The sequence below is a fragment of the Motacilla alba genome, chromosome Z (assembly GCF_015832195.1).
Source record: "Motacilla alba alba isolate MOTALB_02 chromosome Z, Motacilla_alba_V1.0_pri, whole genome shotgun sequence".
NCBI lineage: Eukaryota > Metazoa > Chordata > Aves > Passeriformes > Motacillidae > Motacilla > Motacilla alba.
Window position 1 is genome coordinate 4,677,121 of NC_052046.1, and position 13,978 is coordinate 4,691,098.

The 13,978-nt window shown below is 35.8% G+C and overlaps 1 protein-coding gene across 3 annotated transcripts in view; it reads right to left on the bottom strand.

The window, feature by feature from the left end:
• PIK3C3 (phosphatidylinositol 3-kinase catalytic subunit type 3) overlaps positions 1–13,978 on the bottom strand; it is a 66,331-nt gene that overhangs the window by 27,175 nt on the left and 25,178 nt on the right. For 2 of the 3 annotated variants that reach the window (XM_038123957.1, XM_038123958.1), the window contains 8 exons: positions 12,383–12,488; positions 11,393–11,509; positions 9,769–9,900; positions 7,609–7,737; positions 7,209–7,278; positions 6,580–6,644; positions 4,240–4,324; positions 3,090–3,164 (listed from right to left, as the gene is read on the bottom strand). In XM_038123957.1, coding sequence (XP_037979885.1) covers positions 3,090–3,164; positions 4,240–4,324; positions 6,580–6,644; positions 7,209–7,278; positions 7,609–7,737; positions 9,769–9,900; positions 11,393–11,509; positions 12,383–12,488 — 779 coding nt within the window. Of the gene's footprint in view, positions 1–2,501; positions 2,677–3,089; positions 3,165–4,239; positions 4,325–6,579; positions 6,645–7,208; positions 7,279–7,608; positions 7,738–9,768; positions 9,901–11,392; positions 11,510–12,382; positions 12,489–13,978 lie in introns of all 3 variants that reach the window. The other variant, XR_005255212.1, reaches the window with a different exon arrangement.

Below are 13,978 nucleotides of genomic sequence, written 5' to 3' on the forward strand. Positions count from 1 at the left end.
AATCTAAAGGACAAAAGTATGCATTAGTTTTTGTTTGTTTTTTTTTTTTTAAATAAGGATGTCCCTCTATCAAGACCAGTAACATTTAAAAACATATGTAAAAATTGCATTTTACATACTACAGTATTTTGTAACATTAATAAAGGTATTTAACAATGTACTTGTCTAAGTATTGATAGAGAGTGAATGTTTGAATCGTGCAGGTTTTCCATTTCTACCATCTCAGACCTGCCCTGGGATAGATTTTTTTGACGGAAAAATACAGGAAGTACAAACACATGGTGTCATTCATGTCATTATATGTAATTCATATATGAATCTGTTCAGGTCCTTGCTGTCTTTCCTGGTAACCCTTTCTAACCGAGACTGAAAAAAAATGTGGTGTCAGGTGGTGACCACAGTTCTACCTCTAAGCATTAAATGAGAAGACAGCCCACCAGTGCTTTCATCTATTTACTCGTGATGCCAAAAGCAAATGCCGTTTACATGTTTTGAGCACCGAGTCTTTGACCTCCTCTTAGATATTAATAACATAATTTTATCCACATAGCAATTTTCCCTCCTGCTACAGAGCAATGTCAAGTGTATGGCTCAGGTCAAAGCCCCTGTACTTTGGGAACTTGCATTTTCATGCGAGTGACCAGAGGTTACTGAAAGATAAGCTGGTCATCACTAGGGTGAGAGTAAGTGGGTCAGAAACACACATAAGCAGTGCTATCAAGAAAGCCATTTGAACGTCTAGGATATCCTACAATATCTACACATAGCCTGGACCTTTGTGAAACCTCTGCATGTCTACAAAGCAAGATGAAATGACTAAGATACCTCTAACTTGCCTATGAAAGCTGAAATACTTTCTAACTGTCCTTAGTTATGAATGTGACTGCCTTGCAGATATGAAGACATCCATATCTCGGTATTTTATTAGTACCTAGATCCTGACTCTACAATCAAATCAGAGAATGTAAGAACTGCAGAACAAAATGTTCCTGGGGAAGGCATGGCGTAATTGCAATATAATAGCAAAGTGCATATTCCATGGACGTTAACATGCTACACCTCGTATATCACAATCCAGCTTCACAACCACCCAGATCTTCCTTCCAAAGCAACAAAAGGAATGTTAGCTGTTAAATCAGATGCCAACTTCAATATATAAATCAGTCTGTAATCCTAAAAGGAGGCACTGATGTTGCCTAAACCTGAGGATACAGCTGAGAAAGTGTATCCACAAACCACAGTAATATCTGCTATGGATTTAGAAATTAGATTTTAAAACACAGACCAAGTGAAAATGCATTTTGTCTCCATGAGAAGTAAAAAGTTCAAATTTTTCAGAGAAAATAAATATATATAAATAAATAAATAAATAATTTATATCATGGAATACTGAGTATATAATGTGGTCTTTGGGTTACCAGCCAAGACACATTTATGAAACTGATGCAAGTCTTTTTGTAATTTTTAACATTACTGACAGATGTTTTGACTGAAGGTTCCTCGTATCTCCTTCCAAACACACTTCTACAGCCTTCCTTGAAGTATAATGATACAGTACTTAAAAACATGAAAATCCAGATGTCATTTTCAAGAGTACTACTACAAAAAAGCCACTCCATTTCTAGAACTATAGGCATGAAAGAGTAATGAAAGACAACAGAAATTATTTCATTAGATAACTAACATCTCATGCAAAAAAACACATTTCTAATGTTTAGAAAACAATATGTTTCTATGAACTTCTGTATCTACTGCTTAATATTTAGATTATACTGTATCTATTATAAACATGGACATCTGTATGTTACAGGTAAGAGGTAAGAAATATATGAACCCACAGCTGGTACCGAGCATTCTTTACTCTACTGGAAAACTTCAGTTCATGAATATCATCAAGAAAGGATGCATACAGGGTTGTCTGATTTTGAAGGATGTTTTCTTCAGGAGAAGAATGAAATTAGCTGCTTCTAACCTAAGGCTAAGGGATTTTCAGTAGCAAGAAGCAAGCCTTGGTAGCAAGTCTTTGTTGTACTTGGAACATGGGGAACATAAGGATTTCCCTTGATAGCTCACAAAAGCCCAGCCCTCACTTTGCGGCAGACCGTGGGTTGTCAGACTTGGAATGTACGATGGATGCGCACTGCCCTCTGCTGTACTCCCCAAATCCTTACAGTAAAGCCACCATGCTGTACTTAACACAGACAGGTAAGATGCACTTTATCCCAAATCAAAACACTGAACTATTTCTACTATCAGCATGCAAGCAGAGCCTGCTATGGAAAGACTTATACCCACCACCACAGATAAATGAGAGACCTCTCAAGACAGATCTTTAAATGACTTTGTATATTTTCAAACTGATAAGGTAAAATATACTTGTTTTAGTTGTTCCCCCATGAGCTTAGAGCAAGACCTTTTACCCTAATCAAGACCAACTGTAAATTTTCTACTCTTTCAGACAAGACTATTATGGGTAAAAGCGGTATATGCTTCAGCCTTACCTGTAACTAACAAGCCTTCCACGTGGATGGGTCTCTTTTTCCAAACAACATTTTTTTTATTTAAACGTTTCTCATTCAATAAATGTTTCACTTCACAATAAACACTTAACCACAACTCTTAATTCTCCACCACTACGTAATGAAGGTATTCAAGCAACCAGAACTCCTAGGGAAGCTGTAGTTCAAAAGTAAGCAAGCAAGTAAAAATAAGCCAAACAACAATTCAAAAAGACATTCCCCTATAAGAAATGTTATTTGTCAAAACTTTGTGAAGCACATGCAGCTACACATGAACTCATTTTCAATGAAAACAACTGAAATTCCCTTTTATTCCACAGCAGTGATTATAATAGTTGAAGTAGTTTTATTTTCAATTCCTTCATTTCCTCTAGTTAAGAAATCATCTTCTTATTACACAATGGAGCAAATATTACCTTAAACGAGCCAATACAACTTACATTTTAAAATATAATCTAGTCTGCAATACTCAGTGGGTTATATTCACAAGGAAAATACAATGAAAAAGTACCAACACATTAGAAATTAAACAACTGTTGCTATAAAATTATACTGCTAAAAAAGAATTACCTGTTTTTGTTAGCAACAGATTATCCAGATGTCTATCTCCAACTCCAAGGATGTAAGTAATCACACAATAACCAGCTGTAAAAAGTAAATTGTAAACATCAGTATGAGTACCTTTCCTGGCGAGAAACAAGTTCCACACAATTAACAACAGCATATTAAATTATTTTAGCTCTAATTCACTAACAATAAATATACCACAGAGACTTGGAGCAGGAGTGGTGCTGGCAAAGAATAATCAAAGTCAGCATTATGAAGAACGTTTGAAATACTAAAACTCTAGAACTTATTCAGTACTGTTGGGATTTTAATTTCTTACAATATAATTACATGCCTAAACTTTAAACACTAAATTAGTTCAATACTGGGATATAGGTATTTCAAAAGAAGCTGAAATATTTTGAACTAAGTGAGTGTACATGTTTTGAACTGAAGCTATTTTAAGGCCACTGTAAACAAGTATTAGGCATGGATATGAGCCTAGATATCCATGTCAGCAGCATTCACAAGATCAGCAGTGATAAAAAGCAAAACTGTTTTAATTGTGGCTTTCACCCACTAACCACAACAGTTTGAAGAAATTCTAAAGACTGCACCATAAGAAAGAGAAGGGCAAAGGAGAAGATACTGTGGAGTCACACCTGAATGCTCTTTTTTTTTTTTTCTTTTGTTAGAATGAAGGTTTTTTTAATTTTATGAACAACAACTGTGGTACTTTAACACAGTCATCAGCTTACTGAACAAGAAATACACTACCAATTTTTTCTTTTCATACAAATGTAACCACAGCTCCCAATACACCTAATGTTTTCAAAACCAATCAGAATTTTGATACAGATGATTTATCATTACGTAAGTGCTTTACGTGTCCCTGCATTATGAAGACCCCGACTCACAATACAGAGAGGGCAGAGATAAGATTACTGCTGGAAAGCAAAGAGTATTTAACTCATACTCTCCTTGAAGAACCACCAAGAGCAGTCTTGTGTGTGACAAGCCCAGCTCAAAATTATTCTTTTCACTGCATTTCTGACAGCAAGTACATGCACAGTGCCCTGTCTGCAGCCACCTAAACTGAAATAACTTAATAGCTCATCCACCATACCCTTCAGACTTCATGTAAGAAGTTACCAGCTGTTAGATTGCAACTCACCACAGCTCTTAACATATGTGTCCATCACCTCTGCGCTGATTCCGTAAGGGCCAGTCTCACTGGGGGCATGTTTTCTGAAGAAGTTCTGGAGAGAATGCCAGGAAGATATTTAGTTATTCCACATAATAAGAAACTGGGTCTTTAAGAAAAAAGAAAATTTAAATCAAGACCACACATGGCCATTATAACAACCTGGTAAACTTACAACCACCCCCAAAACACCTCGTAAGATCTAATTTAATATCACTTTATTTATATCCTGTCTCAATCATCATATTCTTATATTCAACACAGAAACTGAAAAGCAGTGTCCTTTATTAAGTATTTCCGAAAATTAACAATGCACTCAAAAGTTACTAATCAGAAACAATGACAATATTTCCAAAGCAAACTGTTTAGGTCATGTCAACAAAAACTAAAACAGGATTAACAGTGTTGCTTTATAACTACATTTGGGGAGCATGCTCTGACATGGTTTAGCATCCTTATATGTCTCCCTATTCCTCAATAAAATCAACTGCTGCTATTGAGTTTAAAAAGAAAATGAGCCTAAGTCATCATACGGAAAATCTGAATTTCCTGTGAAATGAGGGCAGGGCCAAACAATCCTCTTAACCTTCCTGAGTAAGAGAAAACTCAGTTAAGTCCAAGCCTAAGCAAAGTTTCTTCCAGTAAGCACAATCTAAGGAAGCACTGTAAGAAGAGTGTAGTAGTCCCCTGGACAGCATCTAAGTTACTAAAATCATAATGAAAAACTAAGACACTTATGTAAATGAACTTCTAAAACATGAACTGCAATTTTAAGGTTGTTGATAACAGGTAAGTAACACTGAAACACCAAAACACCTTTTCTCTCCTGGAGATCTGCGTTTCACCAGGCAGCACCGTATTACTGGTTTTAAATCTTTTCAATAGTTAATATAGTAGTTACATAGAATATAACTACTACATATATAATACTCATCTTTAGTAGAACTGCTGCAAAACCCAAAATGAGTATTTCCAAAAAGAGTAAACTAAACTTCTGGAACACCTGAAAGTGTTCAATTACTTTTCATTTCCTTGGCCTACAATGCCCAGCTATTTTATCATGTTTCTGCACAGAAAATCTCACTCTTCCGGTGCACTGTCTACTTAGATTAAAAATTCTTTCACAGGAATAATTGCTCCTTATGTCTGCATAGCAACTGAAACAACAGGGCACCTACTTCCAGTCACATGATGTTCTAAGGAATTGAAAATTAACAGTTTCATAGGCATTTCTAAACACATTATTTTAAAAACATGTAATGGAATGAATCATGAATAGTACACTTCCAAGATTACAAAGGATTGTCAAGAAAGCACTGTATAATCTCTAAAATTATTGACTGTGCAGATGTACATTATCACAACCTATATGGAAAGCTAAAAAAACCCCAACTTATCTAACTTGATGCTGGTCACTGATTAGTGACAAGAATTTTTTATATGTGGTAAGAATTTGGTAAGCTTATTTGTTAAGCAAATGATAAAGAAAAATTATAAACAATTTAGATCTTTCTATTTTTAACATAGGTAGTTTATAGGAGCTGAGAGCTAGTTTGCTTTGGCTCACAGTTACTGAGCTACAGAAAGATGGAAACTTCAGTATCACCTACACAAAAGAAAAAAAATCACCGTGAAAAATCAAATCCAAATAAACATGCTCTATTTTCTTTAAAAAAATCTATTTGGTTGTCACCTCATATAGCAATTTAGTATGTTTTTACCCAGCTATATTTAGCTCAACCAGCTGAGCTCTGCTATCTAGCTTGTGTGCTGGGATTGAAACCACTATGAGTTTTGTGTGCCAGTATTCAGTTGTGTGCCTCCACTCAAATCCATGAGAATTAAGAAAATCTGCTAACAAAATCGAGTTACAGTACCTATACATCTCTCTTGAGGGGAAACAGGCTTCAGAAATTATACGAATGAATTATTTAGTTGTTTCATTGACAAAAGAAAAGAACTAATCAAAGCATATTTTGACAAGGTCAAATGAATGAAAGACAAACACTCTGAAACAAAACATGCAGCAAAAAGTGTCAGATGTTTGCCATTCGTCATTACAGCAAAGCCAGGATTTCAGTATCATAACTAAACTCCACTGTAATTTATTTAAATAGTGTTACTTTTAGAACACGAGATACTCAAGTGGTCATTTGTGTATACCTTTTTAAACAAACCCCAAATGCTTCCAGCTGTTATTTGTCTTCTAAGAGATCAAAAAATCAGCTGAGAGAGTAAGATTTTTGCACAAGATCTACACCTTCAGCTTACACTGATCAGTAGACAATTTACAACTCCCCCATCACATACCTGTATAGTTTCCTCAGTAGCAAGAACTTCTGCAACTGGTACTGATGGAATAAACTGCATGAAGCCTATGACAGAAAACAGCCAAAAGAGAAAATCTTCAATGCACAGAACATTCAAACTACTCTGTAATACATATTTCTGAAAGGACAGAACTATTCCACAGTCATTCAACTGCTTCTCATAGGAAAAAACCCCACTTTTTTGGTCCCATTTTCCAATCTCCTGCCTTCAATACTTTTAAAACAACTTGTCATTAACACCAAATTAACTTGCCAAAGGTGTGTTTTCACAAGTTTTCAAGATTAAAGTATGTTGATGGCTTTCTAAATATTTATCCAGAATGTATCTATAAGTAGAAAAGTTTGACTTTTTGTTGTTCTCCTCCACTTCATGCAAATAGAAGTGTTAGGTTATTTATTCATGATCACACTGCAAGCCCAGCAGCAAAGATTGGTAACTGCTGATTGCCATTTACTCCTAAATCCAGGAGTCACCTATGGAACACTGTAGTGACTCAGACTGTTTACTTCCATGGCTTAAACTCTAACAAGACTTTCTTACACACTAAGAACACAAGGGGGAAGAGATTCTTCTCCATACTGTATTTTTAGGAAATAAATTATTCATACCATGTTTCGTACTAGTTGCCAGCACTTTATAGGGTGTCAGCTTCAAATCCAGATTCTCTTTTCTTAACAGCTGGAAAAAAAACAATATACAAAAGGAAAGATTAATGCAACAGAAAGGCAGATTCTATTACTAAAAGGATGTGTATTGGACATTGATCTCCATTGTTCTTCACTGAAACTGATAATGAGTGAGAGCTTGTTTGGCAATTCTGTATTTTTTTTCTTAATCTACACAGGGTAATTGCATTTCTATACACAAAAGAAAAAAAGACCACCTAGAGATCTGAGAACTCTGGAATTACCAGCAAGATAAGCTGCATTAACAGTGTTTAACAGTCTTGCTTTTGACAAGGAAAATCAAGAAAACAGAAAGACAAGGATATAGATGAATAATTTTCACCTTATCCATGAGTGAAATGATCTGAAGAATAAGCTGATCTTGACGTAAATCATCGCCATGCTTAAAAATTACAGGATATTTGCCTCCATCTTCTGTCTTGAAGAATAACTGAGCAGGCATTAAGGCACTCTGCAAAAGGAAATATATTACTAAGCTGGTTCACAGCAGTGCTCATATTAACACATTGCTACAATGGAGCTCAGAAATGAAATCTTTGCATTGTATTTGCATTGCCTCAATAATTTATAGTGTACCACTTCCAATTCCAAAAGTGTAACTGTATTTTAATGAGAAAAATACCTTAATGCTTTCCTTCCTTTCTTTATCAAGGATACATTCTCCCTCCCTCCACCCCACAGCAACAGAAGAGGAAAGGACAGACGTATTCAATTTTTTGCTGTGTGCATGTAATTCCAATCAACAAGGAAGCACTATGCAAAAGGTCACATCAAAACAAATTTAAAATGATCAGATCAAAAAGCGACACAATTATAGGATAAGCAAGAAAGAACTCCTAGGGGCAAGTCATCTTAAACAATTAATTGCTTCCTTAATCTATTTAGCAAAAGCGCCTTTTTACGCTATTGTTTGAGAAAGCCCATTTAATTGTTTACAATTTTTCCACATAAAATGGGTCAAAAGGGATCAATTATCTACATGAATGTTACAATCTATTACAAATGACCAAGTCACTTCCCTCCACAGCAAACCAAAAATAATTGAGGTACAGAGTCTAATCCTTAGCAGTAAGATTACATTTTAAAGTTAATACCACAAAATTATTAAGTTTCACAAGCAAAGACAAAATTATTCTTTACGCAGTCCTACAAAAGCTAATGTGATGTCCAAGGGCACCAAAAATTAGTAACTTTTTCCTTTTTAATTCCATTTGGTTTGTTATCCCATAGCCCAGAATGAGGTATTAAATGGAAAAACATAAGCTGTCAGAATTAGGAGGAGAAAAAGCATCTCTGATTTTGAAACAAGTTACATGGCACATTTTTGGTCCTATATTTTTTGCACAGCTACAGAAGACCAATATGTAAAAGACTGCCTTGAGTTTGTCCTGAAGAACTTCAGCTATTATTATTGACAGGAAACATTTAGTTGCTGTTCCAGCAATCTGTTTCTCCACATTCTTTCCCTAACTCTTAAATCATACTCACACAAAATAATGATGTGAGTTAGCAAAAGTTTGCTTTTCTAAGAAAATCTTTTCAATGTTGCCTCCAACCAAAGGTGCAAGAGCATGCAACTGCAGAAGCCTACGCATCAAAGGAACTAGATACAGAGAGAAGCAAGATAAAACTGGTAGAAGACTATGCACAAAGTATCTCTGATTTTTTGCAAACTCAAATTACAACACAGTCAACAGTAGTTTCTGATGAAACTACTGTGCATATTAAATCTAGGACCTATCAGAGATGTTAGATTTAACACTGGCTGTCATAGCAGCCTACATGAATTCTTTAACTGGCAAACAAAGGCATCCGGGACACAGGCCCCACTTGTACAGAAAATTTTGGTCATACTGAAATTAGACTGCAGTCACCTACAGGAATTGAACGTAAATTTATAAAATTGTCCAACAACACTGAGCACAGGTAATAACTCACACTGCAAGAGCTGACTTACATTTCAAGCAGTAAAATAAACAAAATAACTCCAGCCCTTTCCACAGTACATTGGCTGTTTCATGGTCACAAGCAGCAGCTACAGTTTGGTTTAAGGAATTACCAAACACAGTGATACAGTATTTACCTGTCAGCTGACTGCAACTACATGAAATAGACCACCACAGTGCTTTCCACTCTCTATGAGCAATGGAATAGACCCCCAGATCTAAATGAGACACAGCACACCCGCTTTCATTTACATGATTTTGATCTTTAAGTGGTACTCCTGTTGAAAACACAAACAATCTTCTGGGAAATTCTGAACTTCATCATCTGTATCACTCTTACAAAAGTCTGTTTGAAATTTAAAAATGTAAATTGAATAACACAAGAAAATAAGTTGTTGTTTAACCACTTACGTAGCCTGCTACAACTGCATTTTGCCTTGACTGTATCTGTCCCTTTAAGTCTTTCAACTGACGTTTCTAAGCTTAGGATTCACAAAACATGTTGGCATTTCAGCTATTCAGAAGCTCTCATTTACCTTGAAGAGTGTGGCTTTTTCAGGGATTATTCCTTTAATTTTCACCTGAGGTTCCAGAGGAAGTGGAATAAGTTCCATATCTGCTAAATTCATCTTTTCATTATCAGCTAACAATGCCTGAAGCCTCTCATTCTAAAAGAATGAAAATTTGTTTAAGAAAAAAAACCTACAAAACATAAAACACATACTAGGTATATATGAAATCCATAAACAAAGCATGCATTGCTAACAAATATTCAATTTTTTCAATTCTTTATCTGTACAATCAAAGTTTCAAAACCTTCTATTTGCCATAATTTGAATAACAAAGGAAATATTCCATCTAGTGTTAGTATAGTCAAGCAATTTTCTAAGTTCCAGATATGATAGTCTTAAAAAAACTTACTTCTAAACTGCCCACATAAAGCACAGGATGATTTGTTTTTATCTCAAAATTAAATGTTAGTTATGTTTCAGAAATTGATTAAAATCCAACTCAGAAACTTTACAACCCTCAGTTCCACCAAGGAATTTCCTAACACCAAGGAACCCAATGGACAGTAGCTTGCACTGATCTGATGTCCAGACTTACTTAACATTCCTACATCTGTAGTTACCAGAAACACATCAATTTTTGAGTACTTTACACTTGGTGTCCTACATAGTAAAGGTCAAATACATTAAAGTCTCTAGCCTTTTCCCTTGCTGAATGTAAAAGACACAAACAGACACCAAGGAGGCCCACAACTGCTAGGAATAGTTCTAGTGCTTAACTGCTGCAAGCTAGATTGAAATCTAAAAGTAAAAGCCATGTATTTCTTAGTTTTACAGAAATTTCTTAGAAGAATATACAACTGAACACTACCAATGCATAAGCAGGAAAGAGAATCTCACAAATTGAAAACTTCTCCTCTTCTTTCAGCCTTTGTTATCAATGCACAGAACAAGCTGCCTCACTTTTTGTTAACAAGTGCTTTATTTTTCTGCATAAATATACCCCATACATTTAAAGAAACCATCACACTGAAAAACCCATGTTTAAAAATACTGATGTGTGTCAACGGAAAAGGTTATACACAAACAGAAATCCTTCTGCCATTTCAACTCTCTTTCCCAGACCCACCTGTCAGATGCACTTAAAACACTTCAGCTGAGAAGGACAAAGCTTCTTGAAACATACAATAGAAAGCCTTTTCCTCAAGACCCAACAGAAAGCAGACTTCTAATAAACACATACGTTATAGAAAAACATGTTTTTGTTGCTCTTGGAACAAATGAAACCTTGCTGGTATCTGATTTTCACTATCTGTCCTGGCATATCACTCACATGACAATAACCTGATACTCTCCCACATCTCCCACAAAATGCTCAGCTGTATCAACAATAATTTAATTATTGTCATATCTTTCTTTGTCCAAAAAACTCCACGAGTGTTCATAAGGGCCTCTTCTGTTTCCTATCTACAAACTTTGAACACACTCTGGAACTTTGAACTATCAGAACCTTTCTAAAGTTTGCTCACAGTTGACCAAAATTATTACAGAAGAATGGACATCTGTTACAGATCTCAGTGCTAAGGAACTTTAATAAAAGGCTAACATTCCTACCCATTGTCACAGACAGGCTTTCCAATCCTTTAATTACCTTTTTCTTACGATTCCCACTTTCACGCTGCACTGCCTTCATTACATGAACCAGCCGATCTACAAATGTCTGCTGGGCTGCCAACAGCGAGCGCATAACTCTGACAGACTTATCACCCTATGAGAATGAAAAGTAACAGAATTAATTCCTCATTCTATAATTATTTGATCTAGAAATCATTCCTTTGTTCCTAGACCTCTGGGCTTTTAAGAGGTTAAGTGAATAATGATCAATTTCCCGTCAATTCAAAAGGTATTTTCTGTAAAACACAATCATGGTCACTGTAGCTGGCAATCAATTATCTGACCTAACAGTGCACCTCAATTTGCTTCAACAGTTTCAGCAGTGAACAGTCATGCATGACAAACCAATTTGCACAGCCAAAGTAAGTTAGTATGGATAACTGCAAAATATTCTTATGAAGCACAAGAGTCAGATTCAAGAACCCCCCTAAAATTTGAAATAATATTAAGTGTGAGATGCATGAAAATCTGTAAAGACTGCATATCTACTATACAGCAAAACTTCCAATTCTCAGAAGTCTTTTCAGCTGTTTTAGGTTTTTTTCCCTGCTGCTCCAGCACCCTCTGCTGCCGAAACACAGAACAGCAAGTGATGTTTCTTAGTTCCAGATGACTCTCTCCACTTGCGCCTCAAGGACAAGAGTTTACAAAAAATAACTAAATAAATAGTAAATAAATAACATTGATTACACAAGGCTTTTAGAATGTTTCAGACCCAGCATGTTAATATATGGGAACAAGCAACAAAAGAGAAGAAAGACTTCTCAATATTTGTTCTTTTCCTTTTTGGCAGTTTCTTCAGCTTACTACAAATTCAAAATTTGAATAGGAGTGGAAGCTTTTATAAAATTTCAATGCATGTGACATACCTACACAAAAAATCCCAACTCATCCTCTTAGACACCTGAATCTTTTTAAGGAAGAACTATCCCAAACTGTTATGGACTTTCTCAGACAGAGGCATTACCTTCAGCAAAGCCTGACTGAATCTTCTCATCACGTTCAAGTACATTTCATGAGTCTTTGGGTCCCTTTGCTGAGTATCTTGGTCTTCACACTCCACTATTACATACCTGCGGCATAAAAACAACCCAAATTACACCATCCTCTTGGAGCTCCACAATTTGAGTGAAACACAGTAGCCCTGTATTACAGACCTGGAACTAAAAATGAAGATGATCTCTGAGATAGATCTTCAGCTCAACCAACAGCTGATCTCTTAAAATTGCATAGTCCCCAGTTCCATTTGGACCAGGAGAGTCTAAAAAGTGTCTGTGGATTTTCACTTAAAGTGAAGTGTAAAGAGGACACACCTGAAGTCCAAATCATATGAACACTCCAGGCAAGAAGTACAACTGAGCATGTTTTCCACCGTGATACCACCTGCTACATAATTTAGTGGCTGGAAACTTGTTATTCAAGAGCACCTACCATACAAGGAGAACCTCACCCTACCTGCTCCCTGTTTTACTATTAGAAATGGTGGAAGAAAAGGTATTGGTCCTAAAGGAGCTCTGCAGAGTATACATGCCAGAGTTTCCATTCCTAAATTATGAACTGGATACAAAACTTAATAGTACAACCTGGAACACCTGCACTGAAAATTTATTTTGATGTTAAGCAGTCACTTGGAAAGCTTTTGTCTAAATATCTACTTGCAGCACTGACAAGCGAAAAAGTAGCTAATAACTGAAAGGTACGTACATATCTTCCTTCTGTTGGTCAATGTATGTCCTACCGAGCAAAAACATTCAATAAAAATGTAATAAAGTAAAAACATATAATAAATACTATTAAAAAAGGAAAGAAATTACCATCTCAGTAAATTTACAAACACTGCATTTTGATTCAAAAGTGACTAATTCAAAACAGTCTCTTGGACATTACATGTCAGCAAGAATTACACCTTCCTTATGTACTTGTGCAGAATCTCTTCATGACAGAATCATTGTGAGACAAGATTAGAGGTGTGCCATTTGCAGCTGATCAGCTTCTCTATAAATACACAACACATTAAATCCACTAGAATATGGCATATGTAATTTACTCCATGTGTACAACCCCAATGAAATCTACAACTAAAGATTCTTCCTAAAGCCTTGCTAATGCAGCGTTACTGCAGACTGTTCTCTCATGAATGTGTGTATAAAAGTAAGTCCAAAATCTGCACGTAAACTTGAAGGAAAAGGAGAAGTAATGAATTGAAACGTGCCATTTTCATCTTCATTTGTAAAAAAGCCCTGGACAGTTTCTCAAAGCTATCTTGAAGCAAGGAGGAAGAGTAATGCTTCATACTTGAGCAGGTGTCTTGTATGTCCAAAGAGGAGACAACAAAAGCAGCAGCACTGACTTCTGAGGCCACTGTTAAAGGACAGGATAGTTTTACAATGACAAGTGACTGAGCAGAAGGTTCCATTTTCAAGGGTTATTGTACTTTTTCCATTGATTATTTTAGGTGCATGCTGTGTCTGGATAGTTGAAAAATACAATTGATCAGCAGCCATGAGGATTTATGGCTACGTCAGCTCATACAGTGGCTGCAACACTTGTATTTTGTCACTGA